General features: G+C 41.0%; 1 protein-coding gene and 1 long non-coding RNA gene across 2 annotated transcripts in view; one reads left to right on the top strand and one right to left on the bottom strand.

The window, feature by feature from the left end:
* FDX1 (ferredoxin 1) overlaps positions 1-6,826 on the bottom strand; it is a gene marked incomplete in the record, with an annotated part of 35,409 nt that extends 28,583 nt beyond the window's left edge. The window contains 2 exon segments of the mRNA NM_181011.2: positions 794-926; positions 6,593-6,826. Coding sequence (NP_851354.1) covers positions 794-926; positions 6,593-6,661 — 202 coding nt within the window.
* Positions 6,827-6,911: 85 nt separating this feature from the next.
* On the top strand, positions 6,912-15,139 carry LOC112441608 (uncharacterized). The gene is made up of 2 exons (XR_003029428.2): positions 6,912-7,857; positions 14,830-15,139. It is a non-coding gene; the product is annotated as an uncharacterized lncRNA (long non-coding RNA).
* The last annotated feature ends 283 nt before the right edge of the window (positions 15,140-15,422 follow it).

The following is a 15,422-nucleotide window of genomic DNA, read 5'->3' as shown; positions in this document are numbered from 1 at the left end:
TACATCTCGATTAAAAATTAGTAAGTAAAATAAAACTCACTTAAAACAAAAAGAATGCATAAGTTCAATGTAACTAAGAAAATACCAGTCTGGGAATTCCCTTGGCTGTCCAGTGGTTAGGACTCTTGGCACTTTTACTGCCAAGAGCCTGGGTTCAATCCTTGGTTGAGGAACTAAGATCCCATAGCCTCTGTAACATGACATTATGACATTTAGTATCTCAACCTGGTATTTTTTTTTTTTTTAATTTATTTAATTGGAGGCTAATTACAATATTGTGGTGGTTTTTGCCATACATTGACATGAATCAGCCATGTGTCCCCCATCCTGAACCCCCCTTTTACCTCCCTCTCCATCCCATCCCTCAGGGTCATCCCAGTGCACCAGCCCTGAGCATCCTGTCTCATGCATCAAACCTGGACTGGCGATCTGTTTCACATATGATAGTATTCATGTTTCAATGCTATTCTCTCAAATCATCCCACCCTCGCTTTCTCCCACAGAGTCCCTGGTATTTTTCAATTCCACACACTACTTCCAGCTTTGCATCACACATATAATCAATAAGGTAACGAGGCAACAGACTTTAGGGCATATAGCTAATTAAATGTTCAAAGAATAGAAACACGGTGCCACTCTTATTCTTCATAAGTGAGAATATAACACTAAAGCATCCTGAATTTTAATAGTTCACTTAGCATGCTATAGTTAAAATTCTTCAAAAAGAAAAAAACAAAGCTGAAACCTATTTAATAGTTTCACTTATACATTTTAAGGAATGTTCCATACTCACCAAAACCATCAATATCTAGATTATTTTGAACCACAACATCTAGCAGAGAGTCACCAATTTTTCCTTTGGTTGTTAATGTTTCACCATCACGGTTTATAAAGTGGACTGTTATTTTATCTTCTGAGCTGGAAAAGGAAACAGTTCTTTATTACTTTCAGTAATTTCAACATACTTTAAAATAGTTGCTTGAAGAATCCGTAAGGTGAAATAATTAGGTTGTGTGTGGGTTTGTATGCATGCAAATATGCTCCTTTATAGGATTTTCTTTTCTTTCTAAAGTTTATTTGGGAAGGAGACACCAGAAACCAGAGGTATAACTATCTACCCACCAACCGGAAGGGAAGTTCTGCCACCCTAAAGGAAATGGCGAGTACGTCACTATCAAGGCCACCTGAAGTATGTCTTCCCAGTGGTCACCATCAGTCACAGTTACATGAAATCATTAGCAATCATTATCACTTGTGAAGTCTGTTTTGCTCTCACACAGGTCCTCCAAAAACCAACATCTCTATGAATGTGTCCCTAAAAATTAGATGAGGGCTGTGGAGAGCTTTAAACACAAATCATCATGCTATTGATAAGGCAATTGTTATGCAAGTGTCTGACAAATACAGTCACCAAGAGGCAGCAGTTTGGTAGCTTGAGTAGCTGAACATTTTGTTTTGGTCAAAAACCAAAGGGACTAGAAAAAGGTTTTCTGTTTAAATCTGTGGGAAGATAAATATAACCCTCCTTGTATTTTTCATTATTATAGGATATCTATCAGTCAGTCATCAGTCTGCTAACTTACTTACATTTCTTACCCTTCTCTCAAACATGAGTCCAAATTTTGGGAAAAGAAATCATACTATCAACTAATTGGTCATTTAAATTTTTACTTCATAATTGAAAAGATGTACTTCAGCTTAAAATAATGAGTTGTAATTTTCACCACTCCCAATAGACAGTCATAGTCCATCAAAGAAAACTTTGTTTAATGTAAGTAAAACCTAGAATTGTACAATTTCAGAGCTATAAATATCATACAAATTACCAAGTACAGTCATGTCATTTCACAAAAAAAGGCAGCCTTATCAGATAATATCTTCCCTGATAACTCAAGGCCGAAAAAAAAAAGATTCTATTAAAAATTGATCAGAATTGTGTTGAGAAAGACAGAATGTCCCTTAAATGGGCCTGTACTCTCCAACTTCTTTTCACAGGGGAAAAAAAATGCTTTAAAGCAAGTATTCCCAAACACACATGATTTTCAACTACGCAACTGACATTTTTTCAAAGAAGAATGACTAAGAATGAAGATACTCTGGAGGCAGGGAGACCTTGTTGGAGGTTATGAAAGGGCATAAATGAAGCAACAGTGTAGGAGATACTAATTTAAGAGATATTCAGGAGGCAGAATTAAAAGGTTCTGGAGAGGGAGGAAGTAATGCTGAAATTTCTTGCCTGGGCAATGGGAAATACAGGTTACCTGAGGATTAACTGAGGAGGAGAAGGAGTTTTGGGGAAGATCGGAAATGAGCTCAAGTTTAGACGTGTTTGATTTAATAATAGAAAAAAACATATGCTTCAACACGTTTGAACCTTGAAAACATTTACACTCAAGTTATACAAGCCTGGTTATATATATATTAATACATAAATTTCCCAGGAAAGGCAAATCTATAAAGACAGAGAGCAGATGAGAGGGTTGCCTGGGACTAGGGTTGGACATGGGGACCGACTGTAAAATGTCAAACTGGTGAAACGAAATTGTTCCAGCGCTGGATTGTGTTTATGGCTGGACAAATCTAAGATATGGTAATGGCAGCAGAACCCTAAAGATGTGCTAAAAAATCACTGAATTTTATATTTATCAGTATATTTTATGCTTTATGTTATACCTCAATTAAATGTTGTCCTAATTCTATCCGAAGTTATGATATGCTTAGCTAAAGATAGAAAACTCATGTGTCAACACTAGTGATTATTAAATCGCTTAAATCATTAAATTGTTAAATCTAGAAAATCTTTATTCCCAGTTCACTAAACTGTGTACTATTATCAGAAATAAAACTTATCTTGAACATAAAAATAATAATAGAAAAAACAAAGGTCCAAAAGCCAAAGGGAAATATATGTCTGAGACCCACAGAAGTCTAGAGATTTGACATCACAAAACACCTGGTACACTAAGCGACAGTAAGTACAACAGAAAGATTTCCATAGTTTACCCACACTACTGAAGGCTGGAGGTTTGGGGACTGCTGCTCTTCTGGGGCACCCTAGAGCTAAGCTTTGTTATCGTTGTTTAGTCACTAAGTTGTGTCCATGGACTATAGCCCTCCAGGCTCCTCTGCCCATAGGATTTCCCAGGCAAGAATACTGGAGTGGGTTGCCATTTCCTTCTCCAGGGAATCTTCCTGACCCAGGGATCCAACCCATGTCTCCTGCATTGGCAGGCGAATTCTTGACCACTGAGTCACCAGAGAAGCCAACAGCAAAGGAATTTCAACTCTGACACCAGATTTCTCTTCTTTAAAATCAGGGTAACATTTATCTCATAGTTTTGATAACATATGGAAAATTCCTAACAGAGTAGAGCTCAACAAACACTGATTGATAACTTTTATTTAAAGTCCCAGTCCTTTTGCTGCTAAGGCGCCTGAACTGCTGCTACATATTAAAGGTGTGCATGCGTGTGTGCTAAGTTGCCTCAGTCATGTTCAACTCTTTGCACCCTATGGACTGCAGCCCGCCAGACTCCTCTGTTTATAGATTCTCCAGACAACAATACTGGAGTGGCTTGCCATGCCCTCCCTCCAGAGGACCTTCCCAAACTAAGGAAAGAATCCATTAAAGGTGTTCAGTCCCAGAAAAAACTGCCGAATTAAGAGTAATAACAGGTTTACCAAAGGACAGGAGAGAAAGCAGAAATGAGAGTAAAAGTAATTGTGCAGTTGAGAAAGTATGGAATACAAGAGTCAGAAGACATAAATTCCAGCCCTGGTTCCAACGTACTCATTAGGTGACCATGGGAAGTGGCAATAACGGTGACTTCACTAAGCTGCTGAGAGAATTAAAGGAGAGAAAGTTTGTGGAAACATTTTATTCCCTAAAAAGCATCATACATGTGTACTTTACTCACCTAACTTTATTCATTATTAACAATTGCTACTGATGGGTTTCATAGGTTTCTCTTCCCCAATTTTAAGAACTAGCAAAAAGTTTTTAGCTATTCCCCAGAAGATCAAGATTTCAGGTAATGGAAAATAACTATGATCCCTCTAAATCCTCTATCATCATCAATATATCAACCAGCACCACAAACAACTACTTCCTTCAACTGTTACCCTTTATGCACCATGCACTGCCATTTATTCTGTTCAGCCACAGCAGATATCTCAATCAAGTTGTCAGTGGCTGTTGTAGAAAAGCTCTTAACAGACTTCTGACAGACAAGGGAGTTATGGCTGCTGATGCTCACCCTTTCACTACCTGGGGCGGCCTGGGGCAGATGGTCCAAGAAAAGGGCCCCATCTAGAGCGCCCCACTTCCACAGCCACCTTAACTCTTCCAAATGACCCTACAGGCTAAAGAATTATCAACTCTAATGGTGCTCAAAAAACAAACAAAAACTATGTGAGTTCTAGTCCCAGTTTTGCCTGCTACTTAATATAAAATTTTTATTCTCATTTATTTACTTTCCCTGCCTCAGGAGATTTTCTTAAGGATCAAGTGAAATAATACACGTGAAAGCCCTTTGCAACCTAAATCACTACAACATGTAAAGTACTAGGACAGGGTATTTTGGAGTTAAAGTTTTTTGACTCTCAGTTACTGAAAGCTTACTTACATGTTAAACTTCAAAGTCAGAACTACAGCCTCTAGACTGCTCTGTCCAATTAAACTTGAACAATAACAGAGATATTCTATAGCTGTATATAACTGATGTCCCAGACAGTAGCTACTAGCTATGTGAGGTTATTCAGTATTTGAAATGTGGCCACTGGAACTGGGAAACTGATTCTTTAATTTTATGCAGCTTTAATTATCTTAAATGGCTACATGTGGTTACTGGTGACCATACTGGATAGCCTGGGAAATTTAGTTGCAGCTCCAAAGTCTGTGATGGCACAGGTCATCAACAGAAACTGTGCCAATGGGGCAGAAAGTAGGTTTAAGAGGGAACAAAACAGATGTGCTTCCCTTTAAGACAACCTGATATACCAAATCAAACAGTAACCTGGAGGAGATAATTCCCACTCACGAAAGCACTCATTTTCCTTTAAATATGTTACATAAATGTGTTCAATAAGAGTCCCAATTTATACACAATTTTTCAAGAAAGCAACCAACTTAGAAAATAAGGCATCCAGGTAGATGGACGTCAAAGACTGGAAAGTAACAAATAACCCCAACTTGCCTTCCCCATTATCTCCTTCACAGTTCATGCAACAAAAATTTAGTGAGCACCCACTACCTCACAGATTAAGGGGGAAAAGATGAGTAGGTCCCACACCCTATTCTCAGGAACTTCACAAAAAGAAACTAGAGAGGAACACAAACCCAACTGTTTTTCCCTGCTTCCTACTACAGGACAGCTGGTCAGAGAGCTGTTCAGAGACCTACATTATACTAAGGCTCCATCCACCACAGTGCTATACTCTGAAATTATGAGTTCATTTTATCTCTATTGTATCTAAAGAGGATTGTGTCTTTGAGAAACAAATCTACCCAAGAATATAAAACTGCAACATATTCTGGGCAAATTTTTTTTCACATCTCTTTCAACATTTAGTACACAAAACTCAACGCTGTGGGCTTAGGAGGCGGCTGAAGCTAACAGGTGGGATTTACTGAGCCCCCCAGACTCCTTGCAATATGTGTATGCTGTTATTTGTTTCTTTAAATAATCCTGTGAGGCCTACACGACTCTTAACACCCAGTAACAGACATTAGACAAACTGGATAATAAGTGTCAAAGCCCAGTTTAAAACCCTGGCTTGCCAGTCCAACGCAGGGGACTTTTTATCCGACAGCAACCAGAAGGAGTGGAGAAGGGCATGGCATCCTACTCCAGTATTCTTGCCTAGAGAATCAGACGGACAGAGGAGCCTAGTGGGCAACAGTCCATGGGGTCGCAACGAGTTGGACACGCCTGAAGCGACTTAGCACGCACGACTTAGCACTTAGCGGGGAGCACACAGGGAAGCTCGGGGACAAGCGGGTGTACCCTAAATGGACAAGAACTTGGAGACAGAACGTTTCCAGAGCCGGCAGGAGGAAGAGGGCCCAGAAGAAAGCCCTGGCCGCGACACAAACTGGGCGCGAGGTTCACCGCGGTCTCCGGCAGGGCAAAGGTTAGATCCACGCCAAACAGCACGGAGAACCAGCAGCAGCAAAGTGCCAGCTTTCCCGAGGGCACAGGAGGCGCTGGGACAGGGAAATCGGGGGTCCCAGGCCCCCGTTCCCCGCCAAGCGTCGATGGACCTGAGAAGCAACTTGGCAACTGACGACAAGGAGGAAGCGACCGCAAGGGACGACCACCCTGGGGACATGGAGAAGGCAGCGGGACTGGGCTTGTGGCCCGCAGGCCGGCGCCCGGGAGAGGACGACAGACCTGGAAACCTCTGGAGATGACGGAGGCGCCGCCACCAGAGGACCCACGAGCTCGGCGCGCCCTCGCGCGCGCCCCCCGCGCGCGCCTCACCTGCTCTGCGCTCGCCCCGATACGCTCAGCGTCCGCGTCGCCACTGCGCCGCCGCCCAGGCCCGGTCCTCGGCTCCCACGGAGGCCGCCGGCTCCCGCGCGCGGTCGCGCGAGAAGCCGCCACCGGCCGGCCGTGTCGCCGAGGGCGGCGGAGGCGACGCGCAGGAGGCGGGCGGCCATAGCCTGTCGGGGAACTACGGAAGGCGACGCAGGCCGCACGGCAGCGGCCGCGAGGGCAGACTCAGCGAGTACGGGCGGGCTGACGCCGCGCGGGTCTGCGGAGAGAAGAGAGGCGCAGCGGACTCTCAGGGCCGGGGTTCCCTCGAGGGCCTGATGCGTTCGCCACCGGGGGCCCCGAGCGCCTTCCGGGTGACTATAAGGCCCGCGCGCCTGAGCGCAGCCCCGCCCCCTGCCGGCGCTCCGCCCCGCCCCCTGGCCCTGGCTTTAGGGGCGGGGCTCCGCGCCTCGTTTTACCTACTGACCAGGTTTTGTCTTGATCTTGCTGCTTCGTTGGCATCTAGGGTCCCCAAGTGAGAACATTAAATTTTAAAAGATAGCAGAATGTCTGACGAAAAGATACAATAAAACAATCCCCAGTTAACTATACCACTCTTTTTTTTTTTCTGCACCTCCTTCTCCTGTCTATTAAAAAAAAGTGGGAGATGGCCATCTTGGAGTTCAAAAACTAGAAAAGAGAATTACAACAGTTGTTTAAAAAGGACCGTAGGAAATTTCAACATGCTAATAGGCAAACACAAAGAAGAATAAAGAATAATAACTGTGACAATAAAACTATAAATAATCACAGTAATGAATGAACGCGGATACCGGAGAAAGCACGTGATGTTCCCAGACTTTGAGTAGCAAATAAATGCTCGTTGAGCAGCTGAAATCCACGAGCCTGAACAGGAAACTTTGATGAACTGAGAGCTTTTTAAGAGTTTTACAAAACTAGGAAGCTGAATTTAAAAATACACTTCATCGTGGTTAATACGTTGTGGGGAACGCATGGGCTTTGAGGTCAGAAATAGCGATGTTCAAATCCAAGGTCTACCACTTTTGAGCTCTTGAGACCTTGGATAAATTACTCTCTTAGAGGATCAGAATCCCCAGAACAGTTTTACGTGGAAAAGATGTTCCATCCTTCAGGGCCAGCCTGAGGGTTAGACAAACTAACCCGCAGGATGGGGTAAGGATAGGATAGTGCGTCACAAAGAGCCATAACTCTTCCTGGGCCTTCCTGCCTAAGGCTACTCTTTAAAGGTTAAAGTCACGTGGCTCTTTCAAATATGCTAAACACAAGAAAAGATACACTAAAGAATACCCAGAACAAGAAAGTATAGGCCTAAGGAAAGCCTCTCTGGAGACAACGTACGGTGAGTATTGAACCGGAGGGCAGAGAGACCCGGAGTCTATCAGCTCCTGAATTGCCTCAATCTTCAGATAAAGAGAAAGACCTTCAAGTTGAACCGTTCTCAGCAAACCCCGAGAGTAGCCTGGGAGAGGAGGTTGCTTAAAAAAAAAACAGTTAATCATTTTTTTAAGATGAAATCTCCAAGGTCAGATGAATTACTTGTAGGAAAAGAAATGGAAACGAACAAATGCTCCAGAAACTTCTCAGGCCTCCTGTAAATCCAGCTTCAGCTCTGCAGAGGCACTTACAGATTTCTGCTTTGTGGAGTAGTTGTTTGTATACATACTTCCTTTTAGTAGCCCCCATGCTTCCAGGGCCATGGCCTTGAGCATATCAGGGTTTCAATAAGTATCTGTAAATAAATGAATAGTATAATCTCCATTAGTTATCATCAGAATTCATGAATCATGTGCAGGAAGATTAAAGAAGAAAAAAAAAAGTTTTCCAGATTTTCAAAGGGCAGTAAGGGTAGATTCCGAAAATCACAGACATGCAGATTCAGCAGTATTCCAAAGGGAATTTATAAACATAGGTTCATAAACAGAGATTAAAAAGTAATATGGAATTACTGAGGACAAGCTTTTGCTGATGTGTTTATCTAAAACTCCCACTCTCCCATCTGTTACTCCTGTCAAAATCCGCCTGTATTCTGAAAGTGTGAAAGTGAAAGTCTCTCAGTTGTGTCCGACTCTTCCTGACCCCATGGACTATATAGTCCACAGAGTTCTCCAGGCCAGAATACTAGAGTGAGTAGCTAATCCCTTCTCCAGGGGATCTTCCCAACCCAGGGCTCAGTCCCAGGTCTCCCGCATTGTAAGCAGATTCTTTACCAGCTGAGCCACAAGGGAAGCTCGAGAATACTGAAGTGGGTAGCCTATCCCTTCACTCATCTCATATTTGATCTTTCCCATGAAGTCATAGCTACTAATCGCAAAAGATCATCCCTCCCTCTGCTAAATGCCTGAGACCTTTGTTTATTCCTGAAAACTTTATGGTCCCCATTGTTTCAAATAGGATAATGTTCATGAAAGTGTGTTGTAAACTGTAAAGTGTTATAAAAATTCCGGTTCAGTGTTTACTGAGCACCTACTCTGAGCTTCAGGGTACCGTGTGCTCTATCATAAATACTTTGTATAGCTCCTCTAGAGTGAAAGTATCAAAAGTAGGAAGGCTGTCTTAATCATCTTCATATTCCCAGCACCTGGCATAGTGCCTGGCACAAAAGCAACCATTTAATAGTATCTTTGTTAAGAACTGTGTTACGGACTTTCACAATGTTTTAAAATTAAAGTGTCCTTGATTTACAATATTATGTTTCAGGTATACACCAAAGTGATTCAGTTACTTTTTTTTTCAGAGTATTTTCCACCATATGTTATTACAAGATACTGAATATAGTTCCCTTTACTACACAATAAGTCCTTTTTTCTTACCTATTTTATGTATAGTAGTTGGTATCTGTTAATACTATACTATTTATCCCACTCACTTTCCTCTTTGGTAACCATAAGATTGTTTTCTATGTCTGTTAGTCTGTTTCTATTTTGTATATAGATTCATTGGTGTTACTTTTTATATTCCACCTATAAGTGATATCACATAACTCTTGTCTTTGTCTGTCTGTCTTACTTCACTAAGGATAATAAACTCCAGGTCCATCCATGTTGCTGAAAATAACAATATTTCATTCTTATTTGTGGCTGAGTAATATATATACCAGCATCAGCCCCATGGCCAGACCACAGGACCTGATAAGCACCAGAGACTCAGTGCTGGCAATGCAAGGCACCTATAGAATGCTGTACATGTTGATGCCTGGCACCATCTGCATGCAGTATTGGGGGAACCTTGGCACGACCCCACTCGAGATGACTGATACCCCTCCCCTTCTAGCCCTAGAATGCCCACCAGTGATGTCTATAATACTTATCTCACATCTTAAGCCACTTGTCTTTTGATAAGCACTTGGATTGTTATGTCTTGGCTGTTGTAAATAGTGCTATGAACATGTATGTTTTTGAATTTGAGTTTTCATCTTTTCTGGATATATACTCAAGAGTGGGATTTCTGGGTCATATGATAGCTCTCTCTTAGTATTTTAAGGAAACTCCATACTGTTTTCCATAATGGCTGCACCAATTAACATTCCCATCAACATTATAGGAAAGTTCCCTTTTCTCCACACCCTCTCCAGCATTTATTTGTAGGATTTTTGATAATAGCTATTCTGACAGGATTGAATTGGTATTGCATTGTGGTTTTGATTTTCATTTCTCTAATAGTTAATATTGTTGATCATCTTGTCATATGCCTGTTGGCCATCTACATGTCTTCCTTGGAGAAAAGTGTTTATAGATCTTCTGCTCATTTTTTGTTTGAATTGTTTGTTTTTTTGATATTGAAGTATAAGAGCTGTTTGTTAGAAATTAAGCCCTTGTCTGTTGCATCTTTTGCAAATATTCTCTCCATTCCATAGATTGTCTTTTCACGTTGTTGATGGGGTATTTTTGCTGAGCAAAAGCTTTTACATTTTATTAGGTCCCATTTGTTTGGTGGCACTAGTGGTAAAGATTCTGCCTGCCAATGCAGTAAACACAAGAGACACCAGTCAATCCCTGGGTCAGGAAAATCCCCTGGAGAAGGGAATGGCTAATCACACCAGTATTCTTGTCTGTAAAATCCCATGGACAGAGGAGCCTGGGGGGCTATAGTCCATGTGGTCACAAAGAGTCAGACATAACTGAGCAAGAAACAGGACATGTTTATTTTTACTCTTATTTTCTTTGCCTTGCAAGACTGAGCTATGAAAATATTGCTACAATTTACATCAGATAATGTTTTGCCAGTGTTCTCTTCTAGGAGTTTTATGGTATCATATCTTATAGTGGTGGTGGTGGTTTAGTCGCTAAGTTGTGTCTGACTCTTGCGATCGTAGCCTGTCAGACTCCTCTGTCCATGGGATTCTCCAGGCAAGAATACTGAAATGGGTTGCCATTTCCTTCTCCAAGGGATCTTCCCAACCCAGGAATTGAACCTGGGTCTCCTGCATTGCAGGCAGATGATTTACCAACTGAGCTATGAGGTCTTTAAACCATTTTGAATTTATTTTTGTATATGATATGAAGGAGTGTTCTAATTTCACTTATTTACATGTGACTATCCAGATTTCCCAACACCACTTATTGAAAATCTGTCTTTTCTCCATTGTATAGTCTTACCTCCTTTGTCATAGGTTAATTGACCATAGGTATGTGGGTTTATTTCTGGGTCTCTATTCTCTTCCATAGAAGATCTATATGTCTGTTTTGAGCCAATACCATACTGTTTTGATTACTATAGCTTTGTAGTATAGTCTGAAGTTTGGAAGGGTTATACCCCTAGTTTTGTTCCGTATTCCTCAGGATTGCTTTGACAATTCTAGGGCTATTACGATTCCATATAAATTTTAGGGTTATTTGTTCTAGAAATTTCCATAATTTTTATCTCATACCTTTAGCTCAGCAACTCTGTAGAGAAGACATAAATATTTACTGACATTAGCAGTGTGAAAAATCATGATGCTAGTGCTGAGGACACAGCAGTGAACAAAACAATCCCTACCCTCTTATTTTACAGATGAGCAAACTGAGGTACACATTGGTTGTGACTGTCTTAGAATTATACTGCTATTAAGTTGTGAATCTAAAATTTAAATCCAGGTCTTCCTGGTCCCAAGTCTGGGGCATAAGCCTAAGAAATGACCATTTTATTATATATATTTACACATAAAATTTTATTATTATATTATTGTACATTATATTATTATGAATATGTTTATATCACATGTATTTTTCACATCTACATTCAATAGTAGATGCTTTAGAGGCTACACAATCCATATAATTTAGAAACAGGATCAGAAATTAGCATTGCCTAAAATTTTAAAAAGTATGAAATTAAGTATATTTCACTCCCAAGAAATTACTCCACCCCCAGGGATTTATTAATATGGCTGATAAAATTGGTGAATTTCCTAACTTTAAATTAAATCACCAGTATGTAAATAAATTGCTGTCTTTGTCTTAATTGATCTTCCTGTCTGCAGTTAGCATCCATCATACTCCCTGGCTCAGATGGTAAAAAACTGCCTGCAATGCAGGAGACCCAGGTTCAATCCCTGGGTGGGGAAGATCCCTGGAGTAGAAAATGGTAACCCACTCCAGTACTGTTGCCTGGAGAATTCCATGGACAAAGGAACCTGGCAGTCTGCAGTCCATGGGATTGCAGTTGGACAGAACTGGGCAACTAACACTTTCACTTTCATACTACCAGTAGGCTAATCCTATTAACATATTGATATGATCAAGTTACTTTTGTCAGCCTTAAAAATAAAATAGCCAGTTATTCAACCACCAAAATGAGATTATTCAGGAACAGCAGAGGAATTGCCACTCAGGCCATGCAAACTATGGCAAACTACAGGCCAAGATCAGAAAACAAAAAAAAGTGGGGGGGTTGCTTTTATAGAGGGAGGGGCTGTTTTGAACAAAAATTCACTGGAGGCCAATGAGAGTCCAATACTTTGGTCACCTGATGGGACGAACCGACTCATTGGAAAAGACCCTGATGCTGGGAAAGATTGAAGGCAGGAGGAGAAGGGGACAACAAAGGATGAGATGGTTTGATGGTATCACCGACTCAATGGACATGAGTTGGAGCAAACTCTGGAAGACAGTGAAGGACAAGGAAGCCTGGTATGCTGCAGTTCATGGGGTCGCAGAGTTGGACTAGGCTGAGCGACTGAACAACAACAAATGAGAGTTCAGGGTGGTAACGGCTTTTCATTGACTGGGAGTGTAGTAGTTTCTCATTGGCTGGGTTGTTGCTGGCAACAGCCTACTGTTGGGTATGTAAAGTAAGCTGCTTCGTGTTAAAGAGTGAAAGATAGCTTCTTCCTGATGGAGTCTGCAAAAGGCAGTTAGTGATAGTATGTGAGAGCTCCCCCTTCAGAACTTCCCAACTCCATTGTATTTTTCTTTGTTTTAATATATATGTATTTGGCTGCACCAAGTCTTAGCTGCGGCAGGTGGGATCTAGTTCCATGGTCAGGGAGGGATTGAACCCAGGCCCCCTGTAATGGGAGTGCTGAGTCTTAACCGCTGGACCACCAAGGAAGTCCCCTGACTCCATTTTCAATGAGGTTTCCTTTATTCTCACTTTCAGTATGAAATCCTTGAATGACATTCCATCATCATGTGCTGTTCCGTCACCCTTGAAGTGACAATCATCATTTATTAGTAGAATAAAACAAACTGCTGAACTGGACCCACAGTGTCCTTCAAGCTCTTTCCAACACCCATCCGTCCTGCCTCAAGCTTTTCTCCCCTGAATCATGTTATGTACTCTTCTGCCTGTGCCTGGCTGAAGTGTATCCAGCCTCCAGGACTCAGTTCAGCCCTTGCAAGAAGCATACTCTGACATAAATAACTTTTGTGAACCTTACAACACTACAAATCCCTCTGTCATTGCTGGCAGTTAAATCATTATGTGCAATAGGAACTTGGACCAAGTGGCATGTGCAGTTTCAGTTCCATTTGTTCAAGTTTACTTTCTAGGTACATCTAAACTTTTAAATATGACCCTCAAATGTTAATAGTTGGTTGTCTCTTTTTGTGATCTTAGCCAGTCCTGATGAACAGTTCACTTGGGCATACAAAATGAGGTATTCTAATTCAGACAATCCTTCGTCATTGATTGCCTAGGCTACTTCTGCAAAGAGAGATTTGCCCTCATCTTCTATTCAGATATTCTGAGGTAGAGCCTGTATGGGAAAAGCAGAATAGATGTTTGATTGCCTCCTTTTATTTATCTGTCATACTTACAAGTCTATTCTTATTTTCCATTTATTCAAAAGCTGGTTTAGAAAGTGATGCTTTTCTAGCAAATGGTGTATTTTACCTAATTTGCAGTACTTATTGACATAAAAATTTTCCTGTTATTTATCTTTAAAAAATCTCTGATGTGTCTATAGCTATACTGACAATTATATTTCATATGTTATTTTCTGGTTCATCTCCCTATTTTTTTTCAATAATCTTGCCAAAAGTTGATTTTATTAAGCTTTTCAAATAATAACTCTGGACATTGGTCTGTGCTGTACCTTTATTTTCTAATTTTGTTTATTCATTTATATTAACAACTTCTTTCACTCTAAATTCCTTAGATTTACTTGGTGGTTCTTTTTCTAACTTCTTCATCCAGATGTATAGCTCATTAATTTTCAATTTTTTTTTTAAGTATTTAAGCTTCTCTATTTAAATTTTCCCAAGTTCTATGTTTGGCTGCATCCACAATTTGAAACAGAACACTTTATTGTTTTGTTTAAGTATTTTCAAATTTCTACTCTGTTTATTCATTGACAGTCAGCCATTTGGAAGTATGTTTTGATGTCTAAATGTACAAAGGTTAGAAATCAATAGCATGGCAGAATCAAAGATCAGTGAGCCTGAAAACAGCAATGTTAGCTCTCCAAAATGGCATCCAAAGATTAAAAAGAAGAAAGCTGGGGAAAGAGAAGGAGCATGGCATCATTGGCCTCTGTTACAATATCAGGTGGCCTAACATACTTCTATTTGAAGTCCCAGAAGAAATAGACGAGGCTGAAATAGAGACATTTTAAAGCCAACAAAAATTAATAGAGGTATCGCCCTCAGACTCTCACTAGAATTCACAAAAAGGACGTTAGTAGTAGGCAGCTTCCAACCTGGCTCCCACTGATCCCCACCTACCGGGGTTCATGCCTAGGTTTAATCCCCTCATCTGGAACATAGATTGGACCAGGTGATTTGCTTCTAACAAATAAATACAGAAAAATTGATAGGGTGTCCCTTCTGGTATTAGGTTACTAAAAGACTGTAACTTCTGTCTTGCTGAGTCTTGTTCTATTATACTCCAGGCTTCCATGATATGAAGAAGCTGCCATGTTTGTGAGGCTCACTAGGCAAATAACAGAGAGTTGCCTCTAGAAAACAGCCAGCAATGAACCAAGACCTCAGTCCAATTGTCTACTCTCAAAGAACTGAATCCTGTCAACAAATATTTGAGTGAGGTGGAAACAGATACTTCCTTGGTTGAACCTTGACATAATCACATCCCCCATTGATTGCAGCCTGGGAGAGACCCTGAAGCCGCGGGCTCAGCAAAGACACACCAGATTCTGACATCCAGAAACCATGAGATAATACATACTATTTCAATTCACTACATATTAGAGCAATTTGTTATGCAACAATAGACAATACAGTGTTCTTCTAAAATAGCAAAGCTGAATGCAAAAGGAAGGACTAAGAGGTAAGAAGAAATTATAAGCAAAAAAATTAGCAGCTGTATCATGCGTGCTCGGTTGTGTCTGACTCTTTGTGACTCTATGGACTGTATAGCCTACCGGGTTCCTCTATCTGTGGAATTTTCCAGGCAAGAATACGGAGTGGGTTGCCATTTTCTGCTCCAAGGGATCTTCCCAACCCGGAGATGGAACCCCAGTCTCTT

The sequence above is a fragment of the Bos taurus genome, chromosome 15, assembly GCF_002263795.3.
Source record: "Bos taurus isolate L1 Dominette 01449 registration number 42190680 breed Hereford chromosome 15, ARS-UCD2.0, whole genome shotgun sequence".
Classification (NCBI taxonomy): Eukaryota; Metazoa; Chordata; class Mammalia; order Artiodactyla; family Bovidae; genus Bos; species Bos taurus.
The sequence above is the reverse complement of the archived record's forward strand: the minus strand, read 5'-3'. Positions and strand labels throughout refer to the sequence as shown.